This window comes from Gorilla gorilla, chromosome 20, assembly GCF_029281585.2.
Source record: "Gorilla gorilla gorilla isolate KB3781 chromosome 20, NHGRI_mGorGor1-v2.1_pri, whole genome shotgun sequence".
Taxonomy (NCBI): Eukaryota; Metazoa; Chordata; class Mammalia; order Primates; family Hominidae; genus Gorilla; species Gorilla gorilla.
This window is the reverse complement of record NC_073244.2, coordinates 65,332,324-65,345,950: the sequence shown is the minus strand read 5'-3', so window position 1 is coordinate 65,345,950 and position 13,627 is coordinate 65,332,324. Positions and strand designations below refer to the sequence as shown.

The window sequence follows — 13,627 nt, the reverse complement described above, 5'->3', positions numbered from 1 at the left end:
CCAGGCTAATTTTGTACTTTTAGTAGAGACGAGTTTCACCGTGTTGGTCAGGCTGGTCTCAAACTCCCGACCTCAGGTGATCTGCCTGCCTCGACCTCCCAAAGTGCTGGGATTACAGGTGTGAGCCACCGTGCCCGGCCAATCAGTGATGTTTTTATACCAGTTGCAACAGATCTATGCATTTTTTAAAATGCCACATCAGATTCCATGGTGATTGTGAATAAACCATGTCATTGCAACACTCCCTGTTTACACATTGACAGAGCTGAGTGTGTCCGTCTGTGCCCTGCCAGAGCACACATCATACCATGTGGATCACGCTGATTGAGCACCTGTGGTGACCTGTGTGGTCCTTGGATAGAGGATTATTGCACCATGGCGACTGCACATTCTCCCCAAGACAGACAACTGATAACAGACCTTAGAATAGCCATAAAATGCCGCATCCCAACAAATGCGCACCCAGGTAACTCCACCCAGTACTGCCTTCTCTAGGCCCCTGTCATCCCATAGAAGGCCAGAAAAGAATGGGATGTGCAAGAAAGTCTATAAGGTAGTTTTCACTGGGAGCCCGCAGTTTGTGGAGGGAAATGGGAACTGCTTTATATGGGCTTTTCCCCAGGGTGTGTGTGTGTGTGTGTGTGGTGGGGAGGGTCAGTCCACCCTACATCCCCACTGCTGTAGGAAAATGTGGGGGCATCTCTGGGAAGGCACCTGAAGACAGAGTAGAAACTCACATTTTGCTCTCCATGTAGCAACTTATCATACCTGATTCTCTCCTGTGGCAAAGGATTTTTATATCATATGATGTTTGCTGCAAGTTTCTTTTTTTTTTTTTTTTTTGAGATGGAGTCTCACTGTCACCCAGGTTGGAGTGCAGTAGCGCGATCTCGGCTCACTGCAACTTCCGCCTCCTGGGTTCAAGCGATTCTCCTGCCTCACCCTCCCGAGTAGCTGGGATGACAGGCATGTGCCACCGTGCCTTGCTAAGTTTTGTGTTTTTAGTAGAGACGGGATATCTCCATGTTAGTCAGGCTGGTCTCAAAGTCCCAACCTCAGGTGATCCGCCCGCCTCAGCCTCCCAACGTGGTGGGATTAGCCGCATGAGCCACCGTGCCCGGCCTCTATGTAGCTTTTTTTTTTTTTTTTTGTCTTTCTAGCTATCTCGTTTAAGAATAAAATGGAAGGCAGGTTTGTCTGCTGCAGTTCCCAGCTTGACTTTTCTCTTTGGCTTAGTAATTTTTATTTTCCTTTCACAAGCTTGTGACAGACATAATGCTTTGACACATTGACATTGTTTTATGTAGATTTTTCCAATATAGTAAAGTCCAAGGGTCTGTCATGAACTGGGTTACAAGAGACAAGAAGATTCCCAGGAGACACCTGGTCTCAGCCAATCCTCTCACCTCAGCCTCCCAAAGTGCAAGGATCACAGGTGTGATCCACTGACCCAGTGGAGTTAAAAAAAAAAAAAAAAAAAAAAAAAAAACCTAAAAAGCAATACAGAAACTAAGGTACTCTATGCAATTACATCATTTGACTTTTTTTTTAATGAAAAGCCTCACATATTTATTACTGAACCCAGCCAACCAACATGTTCATAACAGATGCAGAGAGAAAAAATATATTCCCAATAAAACATGTCCAACTCTCCAGATAGTGGTGACATTTTCAGCTTGATATGGTAACATGATTGTAATGCTCAGACAGCATAAATATGTGTGCCATCTCACGTGCAATTCCTTATAGACCCAGCTTGATTCTTCTCCAATGTCTCCTTTTAAAGTTGTACCTGATTTTATTACCAGTTTTCATCTGAATCCACTGGGGAATGGAACGATTTTGCTTTTGTTTCTTGGCCAGGAATCGCTTAATTGTGAAAGTCTTATAAGAAGATCTGGTGAGAAGCAGAGTCAAGTACACATCACAAGGGGAGAGACGAAGAGAAGAGGCTTGACATCTTTTTTTTTTTCTTCTTGAGACAAAGTTTCGCTCTTGTTGCGCAGGCTGGAGTGCAATGGCGCCATCTCGGCTCACTGCAACCTCCCCCTCTGAGGTTCAAGCGATTCTCCGGCTTCAGCCTTCCCAGTAACTGGGATTACTGGCATCTGCCACCATACCCAGTTAATTTTTGTATTTTTAGTAGAGACGGGGTTTCACCATGTTAACCAGCCTGTTCTCGAACTCCTGACTACTATTTCTGCTGTTACCTGTCAGTTCTCTTCATTGCAGCACAAACAAGGTTAATTTTTTTTTTGTAAAACTGATGTGGGCCAGGTGCGGTGGCTCAGGCCTGTAATCCCAGCACTTTGGGAGGCTGAGGCAGGTGGATCACGAGGTCAGGAGTTCAAGACCAGCCTGGCCAATATGCTGAAACCCCATCTCTACTAAAAATACAAAAATTAGCAGGGTGTGGTGACACTGCATCTGATCTCATCATAAATTTGATGTTTCTGTTTCAATTTTAGCAGAATTTATTTTACTTTGATAGAGTCTCTTTTCAAACTTATGTCTTATCCTTCTGAGTGCCTTCAACTACAGCCTGTTCAGACATAACAGACTTGTACCAGTTTAATTTGGTGCAAAAACTGTGAAATTCATGCACAATTTTCTCATAATACGTATTTTTCCTTGAACTTCATCAAGATCCCTTGTACTAGAAAACTATATTCAAGAGGATGTAAAAGGGATTGTAGATATTCAAGTGCCACTTATTTCTGGGATGCAAGGATGGTTCAACATATTCAAGCAAATCAATGTGATATGCCACTTGAACAGAATGAAAGATGAAAACCACATCATCTTAATAGAGGGAGAAAAAGCATTTCACAAAATTCAAACTCCAGTCATCATAGAAATCCTAAACAAAATAGATAGAAAGGAAATTTACCTAAATAATAGAAAGACCATCCATGAAATGACCAATGAGTGAATAATCAAGTAGGGAAAATGGAATGCCTTTCCTGGAGGATCTCACATGATGCAAGAGTGCTCTCACCCCTTCTATTCAATCAATACTGCCTGTCCTAGCTAGAGCAATTAAATAGCAGAAGAAATCAAACTCATCGAAATCAGAAAGAAAGAAGTAAAATTATATTTGTTTGTAGACGACATGATCTTCTGTGCAGAAAATCACAAAGAGTCAACCGAAATACTACTGGAACTAAGTAACATATTCAGTGGATTTGCACAATACAGTATCAGCACCAAAAATTAGTTGAATTTCCATACTTTTAACAATACACAACTTTAAAAGAAAATTTTAAAACACTTCCATTGGCTGGAGAACTTAAAGTAAGAAATACTTAGAAATAAACGTAAAAAGGTCAGAAGTTTTTACCTTGAAATCTACAAACATTGATCAAAATGATTAGAAACATAGAGCTACAACCCATACTGATGGTTTGGAAAAATTAATATTGTTAAATGATTATATAATAACCCAATGTGATTTAGATTCAACACGGTACCCATAAAAATCCTTATCACTGGGGCTGGGCGCAGTGGCTCACGCCTGTAATCCCAGCACTTTGGGAGGCCGAGGTGGGTGGATCATCTGAGGCTGGGAGTTCAAGACCAGCCTAACCAACATGGAGAAACCCCATCTCTACTAAAAATACAAAATTAGCTGGGCGTGGTGGCTCATGCCTGTAATCCTAGCTACTCTGGAGGCTGAGGCAGGAGAATTGCTTGAACCTGGGAGGCAGAGGTTGTAGTGAACTGGGATCGCTCCATTGCAGTCCAGCCTGGGCAACAAGAGTGAAACTCCATCTCAAAAAAAAAAATCCCTATCAGTTTTTGTTAAAGAAACAAAAAACAGGCTGGGAAAATGGCTCACGTCTGTTGGCCAGGCTGATCTCAAACTCCTGAACTCAAGTGATCTACCCGTGCTGGCCTCCCAAAGTGCTCAGATTACAGGTGTGAGCCACTGTTCCTGGCCCAGTCCTCTTAACATAAACACTTTAATGTCAATTAAGGCTTGAACTCAATGTTAAGTCAAGTCAAACTCAAGTCAATGCTGAACTGACTCGTGTCAATTAATGCTTGATGGTTTGCTATACACATTGCATTTGGAACAACTATCTCCAAAATGAATTTTCTGATATCCTGCAAGGAGCGAGCTCAGACTGAAGACTTTGGCACACTGATGACATTTGTAAGATTTCTGTCCAGTATGGATTCTCTGATGTCTAGTGAGGTGTGAATGTGAATTAAAGGCTTTGCCATAATCATCACACTTGTGAGGTTTCTCTCCTGTATGAATTCTCCTATGTTTTGCATAGAATGAAGCTTGACTGAGACCTTGTCACAATCATGACATTTGTAAGGTTTCTCTCCAGTATGAGTTCGCCGATGAACTGCAAGTTATGAACAATGTCTGAAAAATTTGCCAAATTTATTAAACTAGTATGATCTCTCATTATGGATTCTCCAATGATTCGCAATGGTTGTAGTGTAACTGAAGACTTTGTGACAATCATTACATAAGTAAAGTTTCCCTACACCATGGATTGCCTGATGGTAAACAAGTGTTGACTGCCCACTAAAGACATGTCACACTCATTATACTTGTAAGCTTTCTCTCCAATGTGAATTCTAGGATGTTGTGCCAGGTGTGAATTACGCCCAAAAGCCTTGTCACAAACTCTTACATTTTTATGCTATCTCTCCAGTATGAATTCTCCTGTGTCTTTCAAGGTTTGAGTGCGACTGAAAACTTGGTGACATTCTTCACATATGTAAGCTTTCTCTCCAGTATGAATTCTCCTGTCTTTCGAGGCTTGATTTGCGAATGTAAACTTTGTCACATGCTTCACATTTGTAACGTTTATCTCCAGTATGAATTCTATGATGATGTGCAAGCTTTGCTTTTTGATTTAAAACCTTGCCACGTTCATTACACTGCTAAGGTTTCTCTCTAGTATGAATTCTATGACTATCAAGGTTTGATTTGAATCTGAAAGCTTCATCACATTCTTCACATTTGTAAGGTTTCTAATATGACTTCACCCATGAACTGCAAAGGTATGAAGGATGTCTGAAAAATTTTCTGCATTTATCACACTTGTAAAATCTCTCTTCATTATGGATTCTCCAATGATTTGCAATAGTTGTAGCATTACTCAAGACTTGGTGACAATCATTACATTTGTAAAATGCTGACTGCCCATGAAACGTTTTTCTACACTCATTATCCTTGTAATGTACCTCTCCAGTATGAAGTCTACGATGGTGTGTAAGGTATGACTTCTGACTAAAGGTCTTGCCACACTCACTACACTTTTAAGGTATCTCTCCAGTATGAAGTCTATGATGGCATGTAAGGTATGAGTTCTGACTAAAGGTCTTGCCACACTCATTACACTTGTATGGTTTCTCTCCAGTATGAATTCTCCTTTGTCTTTCAAGGTTTGATTTGAAATGGAAAACTTTGTCAAATTCTTCACATTTGTAAGGTTTCTCTCCAGTATGAAGTCTACAATGGCATGTAAGGGATGAGGTCTGGCTGAAGGTCTTGCCACACTCATTACACCTGTAAGGTTTCTCACCAGTGTGAATTCTCCTATGTCTTTCAAGGTTGGATTTGAAACAGAAAGCTTCTTCACATTCTTCACATTTGTAAGGTTTCTCTCCACTATGAAGTTTACGATGGTACACAAAGGATGACGTGTGACTCAAGGTCTTGCCACACTCATTACACTTGTAAGATTCTCTTCAGTACGAATTTTCTGATGTATTTCAAGGTTTGATTTGAAATTGTAAGCTTTGTCAAGTTATTCATATTTGTAAGGTTTCTCTCCACTATGAAGCCTACGATGGCATGTAAGGGTTAACTCCTGATTGAAGGTCTTACCACACTCATTACACGTGTAGTTTCTCTCCAGTATAAATTCTCCTATGTCTTTCAAGGTTTGATTTGAAACTGAAAGCTTCATCACAATCTTCACATTTGTAAGGTTTCTGTCCAGTATGAAGTCTACGATGGTATGTAAGGGATGACGTCCGGCTGAAGGTCTTGCCACACTCATTACACTTGTAAGGATTCTCTTCAGTATGAATTTTCTGATGTATTTCAAGGTTTGATTTGAAACTGTAGGCTTTGTCACATTCTTCACATTCGTAAGGTTTCTCTCCACTATGAAGTCTACAATGGCATTTAAGGGTTAACTGCTGATTGAAGGTCTTGCCACACTCATTACACTTGTAAGGTTTCTCTTCAGTATGAAGTCTACGATGGTATGTAAGAGATGACTTGTGACTAAAGGTCTTGCCACACTCATTACACTTGTAAGGTTTCTCTCCGGTATGAACTCTATGATGGCATGTAAAATGTGACTTCCGACTAAAGGTCTTGCCACACTCATTACACTTGTAAGGTTTCTCTCCAGTATGAAGCCTACGATGGCATGTAAGGTACGACTTCTGACTAAAGGTCTTGCCACACTCATTACACTTGTACGGTTTCTCTCCAGTATGAATTCTCCTATGTATTTGAAGCTTTGATTTGAAATGGAAAGCTTTGTCACATTCTTCACATTTGTAAGGTTTCTCTCCAGTATGAAGTCTACGATGGCATGTTAGGTAATATGTCTGACTGAAGGTCTTGCCACACTCATTACACTTGTAAGGTTTCTCACCAGTGTGACATCTACGATGGCGTGCAACGTATCGCTTTGAATTAAAGACCTTGCCACATATATCACATTTATATTGTTTCTCTCCTAAATGGATTAACTGATGTTTCCTTAAGAGTGAGCTATAATTATAGGCTTTGCCACTGTCATTGCATTGGAAAGATTTTTCTCTCATGTGTACTTCCTGTTTTTGTGTGAATAATGAAGAATTCAGGAAATTATTCCCATAGTCATTAGAAATATGGGTTTCAGGCCTACAATAAATTCTTTGGGCTGTTGAAACTGAGGAAGCATCGTTGATAGACTTCTCAACATGATTATCAATTTTCTCTTCAGTGTGAAATATGTGCAGTTCAGGCAGATGCGAATGAAAGCTGAATCCAAGCTGATATTTAATAGGCTTGTTTCCAGCATAATTTTGATCATATCGCTCTGCACTACCTGTCAACTTTTTGATTTTTGTCATGGGTGCTTCATGGCCATTTCTTTCATCTTCTTGCCACTGAAACTCAATGTCATGAATATCTTTATCAATATCCTGGAAACAAAAATCTCCATTGTGATGACTTTCATGTCTTTGCGATGTCCCTGCATGGAACACTTCTCTGTTGCCTTGTGCTGTTGACAAGAATTCCTTCATCGTGCATTTGGAAGAGATATCTACAAAATATAAACACCAAAACCTTTCAAATTAAGTACAGATGGTAAATAATGCTGAAATGTGTAAATAAGACACAAAAAACAATAGTTATTTTAAACTTTCCAAACATGACCCTCAAAGTTTAGGAACAGAAAAGCATAAGATTCTTTAACAAATAAAGGGCGATTACATGTGCTTCAAATTATTTTTACGGAAGTCTATTTCCAATATCGTGACAAAACACTGACAGGGCACAAAAACGTGTAGCCTAAAGTAAAGAATATTTTTCCATTGTGACCCTAAAGTGTCTAACAGTTTGTAAAAAACATACACTGTCACATCAATGAAAAGTATATATTCTTCATATTTACAGCATATTTACTGTATACAAATAGATGCTAAAGGACCACATGATGTACTGTGTTGGAAAATAATCCACAACAAGATCATGTAAGGATAACCAAAATCAATGGAAATTCTGTATCGTCAAACAATCATAGCACTGAGAAGATAAGACTACAAAATGTAGCCAGGCGTGGTGGCCCACATTTTTAGTCCCACGTACTCGTGGGACTCACGAGGCACAAGAATCGTTTGAACCCAAGAGGCAGAGGTTGCAGTGAGCTGAGACTGCACCACTGTACTTCAGCCTGGGTGACAAAGTGAGATTCCATCTTGAAAAAAAATGTTAATACAATGTTTTTCTGAATAACTGTCATAAAATTACCTATATCCTTGCAGAAAGGGCACGTTTTGACATTTTTAAACAAATTTTTTATTTTTATATTTTTGAGATGAAGTTTCACTCTGTCACAACCGCCTGGAGTTCAATGGCCCGATCTCAGCTCACTGCAACCTCCACCTTTTGGGTTCAAGCCATTCTCCTGCCTCAGCCTCCTGAGTACCTGTGATTACAGGCACACACTAGCACGTTTGGCTAATTTTTGTATTTTTAGTAGAGATAGGGTTTCAACATGTTGGCCAGGCTGGCCTCGAACTTATGACCTCAAGTGATCCAGCCACCTCAGCTTCCCAAAGTCCTGGGATTGCAGGCGTGAGCCACACGGTCTGGCGGCACTGTGTGACATTAACTAGTGGACTGTGTCAGTTATATTGCATACCACATACTGAAAAGCCTCATGTACAATCATAAAAATTAATTAGTAAAATATTGTAACCCAGAAAACCAGGAAGCAAATAATAAGTACATTTATACAACATGCAAAATTCTAAACAATTCCCTGTTAAGAAAAATGCCACAACTTCTACTTGCCACCAGCACACAATATAAGAACTGAAATACATGTTAAGATCACTACCTTCTGACTTATGAGGTCAAAAAAATACACAGCATTATAAGGAATAAGAATTGACTAACGGCTGGACACGGTGGCTCAGGTCTGTAATCCCAGCACTTTGGGAGGCTGAGGTGGGCAGATCATGAGGTGAGGAGTTCAAGAGTAGCCTGGCCAACATGGTGAAATCCCCACTCTACTAAAAATACAAAAAAATTAGCTGGGCATGGTGGCGGGTGCCTGTAATCTCAGCTACTTGGAAGGCTGAGGAAGGAGAATCATTTGAACCCAGGAGGTGGAAGTTGTAGTGAGCGGAGATTGCACCATTGCACTCCAGCTGAGTGGCAGAGTGAGATTTCATCTCCAAAAAAAAAAAAAGAAATTGACTAACGGTGTCAGAGGGTGCAATTATGATGTCACAACTACATTTATGAAACAGCCAGGCAATACAGCAATTTTTTATATATATGCATTGTTGGTATTAATTATCTAGTTCACTATGCACAAAATATAAAACATAGAATGTGTACTGGGAAAATTTTTAAACTGAGATCAGTGAAAACATTTTATAAATCAAATCGTACAATAAAAACATAAACAATATGATGCAGCCTCCCTGGTCTGAATGTTCATATTGGCCAAAAGCCATGTTCAGAGTTCTTATTCTCCAAAAGGATGTTCTGCAGATGGGGCCTTTGAGACAATTTGGTCATGGGTGTTGACTACTCATGAATAGGACCTGTGCTTTCATAAAAAGAGATATTAAAGAGCTTGTTTCCTGTTCCTCTTTCCCCCATGTCAGGACACAGCAGGAAGATGGCTGGCTAAACCATGAAGAATGCTCTCACCAGGAACCAATTTGGCTGGCACCTTGCTCTTGGATTTCCCACTTTCCAAATTCATGAGAAATAAATTTCTGTGTCTGAAGCCTCCCAGTTTAAGCTATTTCTCTTTTTGTTTGTGTTTGAGACTGAGTCACACGTTATCACCCATGCTGGAGTGTAGTGGCATGATTCTCCCACCTCAGCCCGGAGTCTTACTTTGTTGCCTGGACTGGAGTGTAGTGGGGCAATCTTGGCTCACTGCAACCTCCACCTCCCGGGTTCTAGTGATTCTCCTGCCTCGGCCTCTCGAGTACTTGGGATAACAGCCGTGCGCCACCACGCTCAGCTAATTTTTGTATTTTTAGTAGAGACGGGGTTTCACCATGTTGGCCAGGCTGGTCTTGAACTCCTGACCTCAGGTGATCTGCCCTTCTTGGCCTCCCAAAGTGCTGGGATAACTGGCTTGAGCCACCGTGCCCGGCCAAATTCTTGTATTTAGTAGATGTGAGGTTTCACCACGTTGGCAAGACTGGTCTCAAACTCCTGACTTCAAGTGATCTGCCCACCTTGGCATCCCAAACTGTTGGGATTAGAGGTGTGAGCCACCTCGGGTGGCCAGTCTAAGCTATTTCTGACAGTGAAATGACTGAGGCAGGAACAGGAGCATCTCATCATCAACATCACTGAAGGCTGACAAATCTGATTAAACAAAGGAAGTTTAGAGCCTGTACCATAAATCCTGCAATACTTGAAGCCATCTACAGCAATTACATGTTTTAAAAACTTTGAGGCTGGCCAGGCATGGTGGTTCACGCCTGTAATCCCAGCACTTTGGGAGGCTGAGGCAGGAGGATCACGAGGTCAGGAGATGAAGAACATCCTGGCTAACAGGGTGAAACCCCATTTCTACACAAACACACACACACACACACACACACACACACACACACACACACACACACACACACACACACACAAATTAGCCAGGTGTGGTGGCATGTGCCTGTAGTCCCAGCTACTTGGGAGACTGAAGCAGGAGAATCACTTGAACCTGGGAGGCAGAGGCTGCAGTGAGCCAAGATCGCACCACCGCACTCCAGCCTGGGTGACAGACCGAGACTCTGTCTTAAAAAGAAAAAAAGAAAGAAATGAAAGAATTCTAAAGAATATCTCCAACCCATAAATATATATAAAGTTCTCCAGTAAAGGTAAATAAAAAGACAGACAGGCCGGGCACGGTGGTTCACACCTATAATCCCAGTAGTTTAGGAGGCCGAGGTTGGTGAATCACTTTAGGGCAGGGGTTCGAGACCAGCCTGACCAAAAAGGAGAAAGCCTGTGTCTATTAAAATACAAAATTAGCTAGGTGTGGTGGCACATGCCTGTAATCCCAGCTACTCAGGACACTGAGGCAGGAGAATCGCTTGAACCCGGGAGTTGGAGGTTGGAGTGACCCGAGATTGTGCCATTGCACTCTAGCATGGGCGACAAGAACAAAACTTCACCTCATCAACAAAGAAATAAATAAATGAATAGGCAAATAACAGGACACATACAGAAACTGGTATAAGTATACCTTCTCTAGATAATTCAACCTTTTTTCTGTTATTTAGAAGAAAAAAGCATGAAAAAACACTACATATATGTTAATGCGAATGCAACATACAGAGAAATAATTCTGACATAAATACAGAGTTCTAGTAGAGAAAGAGTGGCTTTTGCAGGTTATGGAATTTTGTTTTTTGTTTTTTTTTTTTTTTTTAGACAGAGTCTCGTGCTGTCACCCAGGCTGGAGGGCAGCGGCACAATCTCGGCTCACTTCAACCTCCACCTCCAGGGTTCAAGCAACTCTCCTGCATTAGACTCTTGAGTAGCAGGATTACAGGCGCCCACCACAGTGTCCGGCTAATTTTTGTGTTTTAGTAGAGACGGAGTTTTGCCATGTTAGGCAGGCTGGTTTTGAACTCCTGACCTCAGGTGATTTGCCTGCCTCGGCCTCCCGAAGTGCTGGGATTACAGGCGTGAGCCACTGGGGCACAAAAATTGTTTGAGCCTGAAAGGCAGAGCTGGCTGTGGTGAGCCATGATCGTACCATTGAACTGTAGCCTTGGGGACAGAGTAAGACTCCATCATAAACAAACAAACAAAAAAAAGTCAATAAGAAGGGAGTCAAAGCATGTCTACACAAAAAAGCAAATAAACACAAAAAGTAGTAAATGAGAAATGAAGAACAAAAAACCTACAAGAAATACAGATAATACATAACAAAATCACAAGGGTAAGGTCTTCTCCATCAGTAATACTTCAACTGTAAGTATTTAATCTGCACTCAGAAGGCAAAGACTGGCTGAATCAACAGGAATCAACTACATGTTGTCTACAAGACTCACAGACTCAGCCTTAAGGACACACATATGCAATTTTTTTTTCTTTTTTTTTTTTTTGAGACAGAGTCCCGCTCTGTCACCAGTCTGGAGTGCAGTGGCAATCTTGGCTCACTGCAACCTCTGACTCCCGGGTTCATGTGATTTTGTTGTCTCAGCCTGGACTACAGGCACGTGCCACCACACCCGGCTAATTTTTGTATTTTTAGTAGAGAGGGGGTTTCACCCTGTTGGCCAGGGTGGTCTTGATCTCCTGACCTCGTGATCCACCCACCTCAGCCTCCCAAAGTGCTGGGATTACAGGTGTGAGCCACCATGCCCAGCCGCACATATGCAAAAATTTTTAACATAAAAGCCAATAATTAGGTATGGAGTTTGGCGCCTGTAATCCCAGCTACTTGGGAGACTAAGGAGGATCTCTGGAGCCCAGGAGATCAGGTTGAATTTCAACAACACAGCAAGACCCTGTCTGGAAAAAAACAAACTAAAAAAGTTGCCCGACATGGTGGCATGCACCTGTACCAGCTACCAGGGGAGGCTCAGGTGGGACAATCACTTGAGCCAAGGAATTCAAGATTGCAGTGAGCCATGATCACACCATTGTACTCCACCCGGGCTGACAGAGACACTTTATCTAAAAACAAGAGAAAATATGGGCCGGGCACGGTGGCTTATGCCTGTAGTCCCAGCACTTTGGGAGGCCGAGGTGTGTGGATCACAAGGTCAGGATTTCGAGGCCATCCTGGCTAACATGGTGAAACTCCGTCTCTAGTAAAAAATAGTACAAAAAATTAGCCAGGCATGTTGGTGGGCGCCTGTAGTCCCAGCTACTTGGGAGGCTGAGGTAGGAGAATGGCGTGAACCCGGGAGGCGGAGCTGGCCGTGAGCTGAGATCATGCCACAGCACTCCAGCCTGGGCGACAGAGCGAGACTCCACCTCAAAAAAAAAAAAAAAAAAAAAAGGAGAGAAAATACAAAGATAAGCAAGGGCACATCCCCAGGAGGGAAGTCATCCTCACCCAGGGAGACCAGGTTCCTATAATTCTCCAGCATCACGTCCCTGTATAGAGTCCTCTGAGCAGGGTCCAGGCATTTCCACTCCTCCTGAGAGAATTCTATGGCCACGTCCCTGAATGTCAATAGACCCTGAAATGAAAACACATTTTAACCAAATGGTTATGAGAGGAGTTCTTATCTTTACAGAAAATGAGAAGAGAGGGGAAAGCAAGGATTTAAATGCAGTGAATATTCTAACAAATCTGAGTAAGGGATTTTTCACCGCATTTTGTCGTCCCAGTTGTGTTTACTAAAGTTCTTTTTTTTTTTTTTTAAAGGTGGAGTCTCACTCTGTTGCCCAGCCTGGAGTGCAATGGCACAGTCTCTGCTCAATGCAACCTCCAAGTCCCAGGATCAAACGATTCTCCTGCCTTAGCCTCCTGAGTAGCTGAAATTATACGCACGTGCCACCACGACCGGTTAATTTTTGTATTTTTAGCAGAAACGGGGTTTCACCATATTGCCCAGTTTGGTCTCAAACTCCTGACCTCCTGATCTGCCTGACTCAGCCTCTCAAAGTGCTGGAATTACATGCATGATCCACCATGCCCGGCCTAGAAACATTTATTTTTTAATTTTTATTTTTTTGAGACGGAGTCTCACTCTGTCACCCAGGCTGGAGTGCAGTGGCGCGATCTCGGCTCACTGCAAGCTCCGCCTCCCGGGTTCACGCCATTCTCCTGCCTCAGCCTCCCGAGTAGCTGGGACTACAGGCGCCCACCACCACGCCCGGCTAATTTTTTGTATTTTTAGTAGAGACGGGGTTTCACCGTGTTAGCCAGGATGGTCTTGA

General features: G+C 42.0%; 1 protein-coding gene and 1 pseudogene across 1 annotated transcript in view; both read right to left on the bottom strand.

Annotated features, from left to right (window-relative positions):
* Positions 1–3,071: 3,071 nt before the first annotated feature.
* Positions 3,072–4,970, bottom strand: LOC101134823 (putative zinc finger protein 137; annotated as a pseudogene).
* The window catches only part of LOC101133546 (zinc finger protein 765), a 39,325-nt gene continuing 28,769 nt past the window's right edge, over positions 3,072–13,627 (bottom strand). Inside the window, 4 exon segments of the mRNA XM_055370414.2 lie at positions 3,072–5,708; positions 5,711–5,874; positions 5,876–7,295; positions 12,798–12,924. Coding sequence (XP_055226389.1) covers positions 4,996–5,708; positions 5,711–5,874; positions 5,876–7,295; positions 12,798–12,924 — 2,424 coding nt within the window. The 3' untranslated portion in view covers positions 3,072–4,995.